This window comes from Buteo buteo, chromosome 3, assembly GCF_964188355.1.
Source record: "Buteo buteo chromosome 3, bButBut1.hap1.1, whole genome shotgun sequence".
Classification (NCBI taxonomy): domain Eukaryota; kingdom Metazoa; phylum Chordata; class Aves; order Accipitriformes; family Accipitridae; genus Buteo; species Buteo buteo.
In genome coordinates this window covers 26,231,244-26,242,208 of record NC_134173.1, presented here as the reverse complement: position 1 = coordinate 26,242,208, position 10,965 = coordinate 26,231,244, and the positions used below count along the sequence as shown (strand labels likewise).

General features: G+C 41.1%; 1 protein-coding gene across 1 annotated transcript in view; it reads right to left on the bottom strand.

Moving 5' to 3' along the window:
* Positions 1 to 450: 450 nt before the first annotated feature.
* The window catches only part of COLEC12 (collectin subfamily member 12), a 99,946-nt gene continuing 89,431 nt past the window's right edge, over positions 451 to 10,965 (bottom strand). Inside the window, exons 5-10 of the mRNA XM_075023094.1 lie at positions 8,300 to 9,346; positions 6,383 to 6,871; positions 5,800 to 5,936; positions 4,905 to 5,014; positions 3,067 to 3,212; positions 451 to 1,869 (exon numbers count right to left, since the gene is read on the bottom strand). Coding sequence (XP_074879195.1) covers positions 1,850 to 1,869; positions 3,067 to 3,212; positions 4,905 to 5,014; positions 5,800 to 5,936; positions 6,383 to 6,871; positions 8,300 to 9,346 — 1,949 coding nt within the window. The 3' untranslated portion in view covers positions 451 to 1,849. The remainder of the gene's footprint in view (positions 1,870 to 3,066; positions 3,213 to 4,904; positions 5,015 to 5,799; positions 5,937 to 6,382; positions 6,872 to 8,299; positions 9,347 to 10,965) is intronic.

The window sequence follows — 10,965 nt, the reverse complement described above, 5'->3', positions numbered from 1 at the left end:
AATTATAGCTAAAATTAAAAAGACATCCCCCCCTCATCCCCAAATGAACACTGGAGGGAGTGTGAGATGGAGGAAAGCAGCAGTCTTTAATTGGTTGGTCTTAGAAGCAATATTTGAAAATCTGAAGTACAAAATCTTGTCTCTTTCCAACAGAGCTGGAGTATTTCAACAAACTTATCTGCATTCAGCCAAGGTAAACGTCAGGTCAGGAGGCAATGGAAAAACAACTCTCCCTCCCAAGAAGCCAAAACAACTTCCTTCGTGGTATAGCGTGTGGCCGTGCAAAGAGTGTAAGAACTGGGAACCAAAACCAGGGTTTCTGCTAATGAACTTTAAATGGTTGCTAATTTTTTTAAATTCTTGATAAGCAGCACTGCTACCTAGACAACGGCTCATGGGACCTCGCAGGAAACTGGCTGGGTGATGATATCATCTCATTAGCCACACTGCTTTCTGTTTTGCAGCATATTTTATTTTCTAATTTGTTTGGGAGAGAAGAACAGGTCCAAGAAAACAGAGAGATCGATTTACAAAGCACTTTGGAAAAGTGCAAGTTGATTAGACTTTTCTGAGTATGGCATGTTTTTCTTACCAAATTTTGAAATCTGTCTTAAAAAGAAACATATTTCAGTGTGTGCAGCTCCTTTGTTTCTGTTTTCATAAAATCCTCCATCTGGGCTTCACTTGCAATATGGGTAGCACGTACTGGGGTAGAATTCCTCACAAGAAAGGAGAAGAAATGAAAACATTTCAAAATCATTCTTAGAAGTTGGTGATTTACTTCTGTGCCATTTTCTCATGAGTAGAAGGAAGGCAGGAAGGCACGATGGCAGGCAGGAAGGCAGGAAAGCAGGCAAGATGGAAAGAAGGAAGGTAGGCAGGCTGGAAGCCAGGCAGACGGGAAAGAAGGCAGAAAAGGCAGGCAGGCAAGAAGGAAGGCAGGCGGGTAGGCAGGAAGGAAGGAAGGAAACGCTTTTATTAACATGGTCTTTGCATAGTACCCCAATGGAACACTGGCTGTGATCAGAGCTACAATCAGTATCTAGTCCTTAGTCAACTTAATTTGTTACACACTCAGACTAGACTGCATATAATAAGGAAAACACTATCTAAAATCTGCTTTAGAGTTATTTAACCAGAACAAATCATCTGGGAAAGTACAAATATTTCTAACTGGAAAATTATTTCTCTATAGCTGAGCTAGGCCTGACAGCAAACCTTAATGAATTATTAGTACCTTTATTGTTTTCTTTGGCCCCTGTGCACTATATTTGTAAAAAAAGTCAGTAAAAAAGAGAACAATTGTAAAAAGCAAATATTTTGTACAAAAATACAAAGTTTAAAAGCTCTTAAAAGTATATTCCATATTATTGATAGGAGTTGGACTATATATATATATTTATATAAAATCTATATATTTGTGTATCTGTATAATTTTCCTACATTTGGGATTTTAGCAAATGAAACATACTGTTTACACAGTTGCTTTATATGTTTTTCTATATGAGTGACCAACAGTCTTACTCAGATTGACAGAATGTCTTTTCTCAGAAGACACAAGTTGCTTATGTATGTGGTTACTGGTTGGGAAGAAAATCGATAACAGAATTAGTCCAATGGTATTTCCTGATGCTGTGGGTTGAAAGGCCTCAAATAATTGCAGGATGCTGGAGAAGAGTTGATGCTGAATTCCTTTATGCATTTAAACCAGTTTTCAGTGCTTGCTTTTGTGGTTTTTGTTTTGGTTTTTTTTCCCCAATTTTGGTAGGCAATGTTGCTCTCTCCCAGGATTTTCTTTGTCTTTAAGTAAATTTCCATAATATGTAGGTATCTGTAAAGTCACAACCTATTACACTCCAAATATTTGCCCTACAGTATGAGAGAAAAAACAAAGAGAAAAAAAAAATCACGTAAAAAGCCTGTGAAGATTAAATGCATTTCCAAAAAGAAAACGTAGAGATGAAAGTATGCAAAAAATTTAAGTGGACTCATTCAGACCCTGGAAGTCCTGGAGGATAAAAATTTGTAAACCATGATGTTTTCCTAAAATAACAAATGTATGTAGGAAAATGAGGGCAAATTACATTGTTACTTACACATGGTTCTTCGCTCTGGACATCCAGACTTATACATACACAAAGCTTGTTCAGCACTTTGTTTTGTTTTGTTTTATGGGTGCATTTCTGTGGATGGGATGTAATTTTGGCTCTAGCTGACATTTCCATCTGCCTTCACTGAAATTCAGCCTACAGGTTTGCAACTGGAGCACCCAGGCACACTTGGCAAAGCAATGTTTAAACACATTGTATGGAGGAGATAATGTTTTAGGCAGAGCCCCACCATGAACACAAATACCACCTAACTCTGTGATGATGGGGCCAGGCTCTAAGCAGCCATGAGAACCACCTACCCTCTGCCATTGCAGAAATGCCTGTTTAACCAGAAAGAGATGCCCTGTGGCAAACACCTGGGTGACCGCTGGGTCAGACTGGCAGTTTATGAGTCCTTCACTCGAACTGCAACAGATGAGTTCCTCATGGCCTGTGGACCCAGCCTCTCAGCCCTATAGGACTTCTCCTGGCAGCGGTGGGAATTTTAAGACCTCCTTAGCAGTCACCAAGTGCCTTGTGTTGCACAAACTCTCAAAACAGAGTCTTTTTGGTTTTTGAAGGCTTGTCCCTGAGCTATCCTGAGACCAGCTTTCCCCCTTGTGTGGCCACTGAGTCCATAAAAACAGCTTCCAGTGTGGCTAGGGTCTGCAGCACATGCCAAATCATGCCTGAAATTTTAGGCATGTAGGAGATGGTCAAGACGCAGAGCACGCCATGGCTACAGTCAGCTTGGAGGCTGCTCTTTCCGAGTGCAATAAATCCAGCATCTGCATCACACAGAGTATTACAAAAGTGCACGTTGGGCTGGATCTGAGTAGAAGTGCTCCACGTGTGATTCCCTCTCTTCCTCAACAATGCACTGCCATAACATCTACCCTGGATCTTCTTCTGCCCTCTAGCTGTGGAAAATTGACTATGGGTAGGGTGAAATAAACAAACCAAGCACCTTGCTTACCTTTGTCCATGTCTTTTTCACAAATGAAATTGTTAACATCTTCACAGTAGAAGTCATTCCAGAGCCCAGCATAGATCAACCCCGCGCAATCTTCCCCTGGCTCATGCCCATGGCTCCAGTTATCAGGTTGCCCAATTTTCCAGTTTCTTTCAACAAAAAAGCAAAAGATATGATTGCACAACACAGCACACATGACAGTTTTTCACTGCAAGAAATTAACAAAAACATCATGAGATCTGTTCTGAACAGGAAATACACACTGAAACAAACAATATATGACTCTTGCTGAAAATGGAAAACAGATGTATTACAGAGAAGGGAATCTATTCAGCCTCAGGCTGCCAAAACTCAGAGACCTAAAATTAGACCGATGAACTTTATTTTTGTTTCTGAATATACATGCACATACAGTGGGAGTGCTCCATGCTCCATGTGCATTGCTCCAAGCCTGCAAACCCTGTGCACTGCATTCCTGCCGGCAGATGGGACTGAGAAGAGCTGGCAGGCTCACAGGTGCTTCCAAGATGGCAGCACCCTGCCATCACGCTCTGACTGCACAGAGGCGGATCTTTGGGAGGAAAAGCAAAGATTTATGTGTTTTATGGACCCATGCTTGGATGGGAAGTGAATTTTTGGACTTATAAGGAATGTACAAAGCATATATACACTTATCTTTTGAGATTGTTAGCTTCGATGGTGAAACTTAACACAGCATGTAAAAAGCTTGCAGCAAGTGTTTCCTCACCCTGTTTTTGTTTAACAAGTAAGAAACGCTTCCAACCTCAGGACTTAAAAGCTCCATTTTCCTGAAGAAACAGGTTGTTGAAGAGAGCTTGTGATTGCTGGCTGATACGGTCCATGCCCGGCTAAAAAATATGCTGCCTGACACAGAGAGTCTGACCAGGCACCTGGGAGGACACACAGCTTTCCTGAAGTGACGAAATATTTTGAAAATCAGTAACTGATTGCTCTGAGGTTACAACAGGGCACCTAAAATCATGGTGTAGTGGAAATCTATTGAAAGCAGCAGCTGAAGTGGGAATCAGTCGCAGTGCTGCCATAAAGAGAAAGAAAGATGAAAACAGGGAGGGAGAAAAAGGGAAAAATATTACGGCTCATTTGAAATGCATCTGACTTTTTCCATGTTTCTCATCAAAATGAACACCAATGAGATCACAGCTAATCATTTTGTAACATCTGACTGACTGTAGCCTGTTTTCCTGGAGCACAGCATGTTCAGCTCTATAAACTCTTTAGTCCACTCCTCAGTATTAAAAATTTGGGTGGTTGACATCTGTTCCATTTAGGACAAATTAGGTGTAGCTCTAGGATTCCTGGAGAGCTGCCAATTCAGTTCTCAGCTGGCCAAAGTGTAGACACCCTCATTTCATACATTTTCCTTACATTTAACGCTTTCCACTTGGGTTTGGTCTTTATCTAAAGGCCGGTCATTTTTTATCGGAATGAGCACTCTATTTATAGCCAGTTGTAATGCAAATATGGAAAATTCAAACCAAGACAGCAAAACTGTCTGTGCTTTCCATCTCAACTTTGTAATAAAAGTCAGGAGGAAATGTTTTGGCAAGAAACACTGCGCTGTGTAGTTATGTGATTCTTTCATTCAACATTCAGTTTTCTTCCTGGCAAGGAAAGAAAGCCTTGTGGATGGAGAAGAGAGAGAAAAAAACAGTTCAACAGCACCCTCAGTAACAAATTATTTCATTGGCACCTACAACCCTCTGGATCCATTGGATAATTTCTAGATGCTGCTTTTAGAAGTGTCAGCAAGAGTGGTAGCATCTGCAGAAAATAAACACCATTGTTTTTTATTTACGTACGTGTAAACTGGTAAGGATCCATCAAGCCATCTCCATTCATTTTCCTTCTCTGAATCCGTTAGTCCAATCCAGAAGCTGCCTTTCCCCAAAATCTGCCTTTTTATCCATTGCTGTGGAAGAAAGGTCTTAGTCTATAACAAACAAACACAACCATCTTCGGAGCCAGTAAGCTACTCTGGTTTCATGAGCATCTTTGTTATCAGAATAGGAAGGGTCAAAGAAATTTTTCTAAGCTGAAGATATGTTTCAGGAGTTGGCCTTGCGACTCCGTGCCCACACTAGAATCCATCGCAGTGTTTGCATGTGAAGTAGAGAGAGCTAGGCATGAAAATTAGGTTGACATAAAGTCACAGCCAACATCTTATAGATACAAATTGAAAAAAAACCTAAAGAAGAAGCAGTTGTATCTTGACATCCCCACTGCTATGTAGCCACCAAATAATTGTGTTGAACAATAGTAAAAGTATAACTAGATTTATAGTTAGATTAAAAATATTTCGGGGATCACAGTAGTCTTAGGCTGCATGTATTAAATCAGAAAATTTAAAATTAATTTATATTCACCACTGCAAAAAATACATTTTGGATAATATGCAAGGCATAATGGACTCCATCTTTAAAGGTTCAAAAACTCCTACAATTCTTGCCAGCCTTTCCGGCTGCTCTGTGCCCACCACCTTCAGGGTCAGCACCAGCTCTGCTCACACTGCCCTTCTGCACATGGAGAAGCTGCTGAGCAGGCAGAGGGTGGACAAAATGCTAACTGGAGTCAATCACTGTGTCTACTTCATTACATGAATTCATGATGCTCTTAGCTTCGCACTTGCCTTGTGGCTTCCACATGTTAAATAACCTCAAACTCTCTCCTTGAAAAACAGAAAGAGAAGGTAATTACCTGCTCCTCTTTGTTGTTTATGATAACCAAGCGTGATGCCTTCTCTTCACAGAATAACTTTGCCTCTTCAAAAATTTCTCTTTCAATTGAAAAGTAGTAGCACTTTTCTGTATAGTTCTTCCAGTGAGGAGAACAACCTGTGATGTGAATTTTTTGTGTTAAGCCAGTTACTGTTAACTCAACAGGCCAGCGGTAAATTTCTGCACAGGGCCAGTAAGTGGAGGATCCCATACCCATCTACAGCATGTTGCCACCTAAAGCACTTACATACAGTTTAGGAATTTACTTATTAGGATACTGACTCTGTGAAATCAAGGCTAAACCGTGTGATCAAGGGGATTATTTATTACTCATACTACTGCTGCCTTTTCTTTAGCTGTAAAAATTAACTTCAATCAGTTTCAGGTCATCAGAAGGAAGACCAACAGGTATGGCTTCACTTAACAGAGCTCTTTGTGATAAATCCCAGAGATTTAGTCTAAGGTAGCAGAGGTTATGTGAACCAGTAACTAAGTGGTGAGCACCCTCCACTACATATATTTGTATCTCATTCAAAGATGTATGCGGTATGTTGATAGCTTACCATTAGCCTCGGGCACTGATGTCGGTTCACTTTGTAGTGCCATCGGCACCCCTGGACCTGGCGGCCCTGGTGGGCCTGGTGGGCCCTTTGGACCAGGCAGCCCAGGGACTCCAGGTAGCCCAGGAAGTCCTCGAGGTCCTGGTACCCCTGGCTCTCCCACAGTTCCTTGCAGGCCTTGAAATCCTGGTGGGCCTTGTGGCCCAGGTGGACCATCTTTGCCTTGTGGACCTGGTGGCCCTGGGTCTCCGCTTGGTCCAGGCAGACCTGTCTTGCCGGGAGAACCTCTCTGACCTTTGGAGCCAGGCGATCCTCTTGAACCTTTCCCTCCTTTTTCTCCTGGTGGCCCAGTTGGCCCAGGCGGTCCCTTCTCACCTGCAGGTCCCGGTGGTCCAGGCTCTCCTTTCTCTCCTTTTTGTCCTTTTAGGCCAGCAGGGCCAAGAGGACCTGGAGGGCCTCTGTCACCTTTAGGTCCCCTTGGACCAGGAGGGCCTGAAACAATGTAAGCATGTGAAGTGGGGATATGTACAGAAAACAAAACAAAAAGCCCACATGAGGTCCTTGTTTAACTTATCTCAGGCCAGCAACACTGGCTATTCAGCACTGTGAAAAATGGGCTAGCAGCTACTTTGAGCAGTGCTTGTAAAAGTACGTCTGCTTCTCAGGTGCTACATACCATTGCTCTTTCCTTAACCTCCATGAAATACAGGATACAGAAGAAAATAATCTGATGCACCTCATCCTGTGAACTGGACAGTGACACCATGCCCCAGGTGACCAGCCGAGGTGCCAGTCCCTGCAAGACACATTCCGTGCTGTCGATGCATGTGCTCCTGTGTGTTGATGCTCCCGTTCCTTCACCCTGCTACGCTCCCTTTTCCTTCCATCCCCATCTCTCTGCTATTAAACTACTGGGCTCTTTCTCCTGCAATGACCCTGTTTGCTGCTCTGTCAATAATGGGTTGTCAAAAAGAGACAAAATGATGGATAGTGAGCAATAGGCCAACTGTGGGAAAGACTGGAAGTAGTAGTTGCTAACTAGCTGGCTATTAACAAGAAAGAGAACAATACCCATGATAAGAAATGGCAATATTGTGACAGCAATAAACAAAATAATTTTGGATTCTCATCATGGGTGAGCAAATGCCTTGTCAATACCCCCCCCGCCCCCGTCAACCTACATAATTTCCACTCTTCCAGAGATAAATTCCTAAGATGGAGTCATTTAGGCCTCGTTGAAATGAGGAAGGTTAAGGTTACTGACATGTAATCTTGGCTCTAATTCAGCCTTAGTTTATTTGGAGCAATGGATTTATATTTGTGATTAGAGTTTTAGGCCTGACTGGTTCACATCAGGTTGGAAATATGAATGTTCTTTTCATTTGGGATAATATTTGGCTGGAAGAAACTTCCTAAACTTGATGCTATTTATTTCTGGAGAAAATAAAATATCCCAGGATTAAAAACTAAGCGAAGTAGGATGTTTTCTGGCAGTCTAACAACTGGCTTAAAGTGAAATAGCAACTTGTTTTTCAGTAAGGGTGGACCTTTCTGGGACTAGTCCAACGTATATTTCTTAGCCATTTCCTCCTTAGCAGGGATTGGTTTCTTGAGGTTCCACACCTTCACTAGCTTATTTTAGAAACTAAATCAAAAGCTGATCCAGTCAGTCAGACAGAATAAAACTTTGCTAAGTCAGAACCTTCTTTCGTAACATCCCCATTCTAGCTATGTAAAGAATGCACAGGATAATTAGTAAGGAAAATCCCAGCTACTTTTACATTTCCAAAGTTTAGGATTAGATAATGGAAAACCTCAGGACTCTGTACCAGCATGCACTAACTTCCACAGAACTAAAGTAGTAATGCAAGCAGGAATTTAGCATAGACGATTATAGGCATCATTAGGGAAGCTGCATACCTTGTAAGATAGTGAAGTTCTTGATGAGCTGGCCGTGTTTGGAATCTACCAGCTTCATTTCTTCCATGATTACTGACAAATTGGCAACTTCAACATCTAACCTTGACCTCATCAAATCCTGTTGCATCTTGAGAGATGCAGAGTCTAAGCGAATATTGGCTAGTGTGCTGTTCATAAAAATCAACTCATCTGAATGTTTACTTAAGGAGTCTGTACAAGTTGTCCTGACCTCATTGAGATTGCTAGTCAGTGTCCGTAGGTGATGAGCAGTGTAGCTGATGTTGCTAATGATATTGACTATATCAGTTTCGAAGACCTGGAACCTCTCTTCTAGCTGATTGAATTTGGCAGAAGTTCTGTTTTCATATTCTTTATGCTGTTCCTGGAGATCCTTTAGATTTTGTTCATTGGCTTGGGCAATTGTGGTGATGTTCTCCATTTGCCCACCGAAGGAGCTGAGCTGATTGTTCATGTCTTCAAGTGTATCATTGTTAGCTTTTGCCAATGCGGAGTTGTTGGCGGCCAAAGTCTGTAAATTTTGCACTTTCTCCTTAAGCCAGTCAGTGTCCTTCCGGGCTTGAAGGACAACCTGCTGCAGATTTTGAAAGTCATTCTTGATTCTTAGAATAGCCAAGCTTGTATCTTCCATTGACTTCTGCAGGACACTGATAAGATTTCTTTGCTGTATTTGTGTCAGGTTTAAGTTGTTCAGGTTCATGATGACCACATTATGAGAATGCACTTGGTTTTGCAAGTTTGTTTGGATATTACTTGTGTCTTGTTGAAGATTGTTGATATAGCCGGTATATGCCTGAAGAGTCTTATTGACACTGATGATCATGAAAGAGTTACTATCTAAGGCACTTCTCATTTGGCTCTGTCTATCATTTAATACATTTCCAGACTCCTGCAGCTTCTCCAGTGTATCTTTGTTTCTGGTGGTTTTCTCTGCAATGTCATGAAGCTGCTGACGAAGAGCCAGAATGTCAGATCTGAAGCTAGACAGTTCAGTGTTAGTATTCATGGCTTTTTGTCCAGCTTGGTCATCTATTGTACAGGAAAAAAATTGAAAGGCTTTAGGATGAGTTTTTTAAAACACACTATAAAAAAGCATAGTGTATTTTAAGTATAGTCAGGTTGTCAAAATATTCTGTCAATAGAACTTCTATGCTATCTTCTCCAGAAAAGAGAAACCACTAAGCAAAGGTCTGCCACTAGACAGAGAAAAAATCAAAGAATAATCAAGGAAGACCTTGTGTCTTGCTGAGGAGAACAAAATGGTGATTCTGTCATTATATATGGGAAAAACTACCATTAGAAACTTATAAGTATACTCAGTCAAGTAGTGCTGTATTCTGAATGAAAACTGAATGATAAACAGAATTTCAAATACTAAAGAGGTATCAATATGTTTTGAAGTTACAACTGGATTTCACTGAAAGCTTAGAAGTAAATTTTAGCTGCTGATATTTTCTTCCTCCTTTTCCTGGCAGGTGGAGTATCTTCATTGTGATTTAGTACATATAGTTCCATTTTTTAAAATCTTGGGTTTAGTTTTAAAAAAGTTCTAATACCTATTTTAAAACAATCTAGGTTACAGACAAAAGCTTTGCCAGCAGGCTACTCCAGATATGACAGGATATGATGTATTCCTGGTTTTCTTTCTAATATTTTACTATTGCTTTTAATGACATTTATTTTGCTGTTATTGTTTCCTTATGTTCTGAGTTTGAGGAAGGCAAAACCTTTAATCTTTGAGGAACATCTCTGCTCCTGCTTACACTGCCCTACAAAATACTTCTGGAAGCTTGTCTGTGTATGATTAAGCTTTTGAGGCTCCACAGCTTATCAGCCAGGACATAAAACCCAAGGAAATAAGCAGTCAACACTCACTTTCAGGGAAAGTTCCCTTTCTTGACCTCAGTCACTTCCCTCTCCTACATGCAGTCCATATATTTTGTCCTCATCTAAGTGTAGCTATATTTATGAACTATGTGGTCTGAAGTCCATCATTTCAGATGACTCCAAGAGAGAGCAGGATGGTTTTCATAAACTACAGTGAATACAGCTGTGTATGAAGCTTTCTTCTGGTGTGTTTGAGTGACTCGTGATGGCAAACATCAAATGCTGGCTTGTGAGACTTCAGTCTGAAGTGTTTACGGAGTCTTTTGTGGATGGACATCTTCCCAAGCACGGTTCCTCTCCCTGCCACTTGCCTCACTCCAGGATCTTCTCAGCTCTGACTCTATGTTTACCTCTCGATTATAGCTCAAATTATATTGTGTTCCTCACACAACTCTGACAACTGCCAGGTCCACATACAGCTAATCCCTGAAGGTCTGTCTTTCATTTAGTGCATGCTGTTATCCTACTGGCCCTACAGCAGTTCTCTTACCTTTATGCCTCCCCCACACATTGCACCATAACTTTTTTAACTTCCTTTATGGCAAGTCCATTTAAATGGGAACTGATGGTCCTGAGCATCTCACTGGCCATCCATCCAGCAGCATGTAAAAATGTGTGGGTGTGAATGAATCAAAGGTGCTCCAGGTTGTGAAAATTTAATCAGCATAGTATAATAACCCAAATATAACCCAAAAGGTTGCATGTGCTTTAAAGTGTAACAATTATTTCTGTACATGCATAAGTAAAAATACACGCCACCG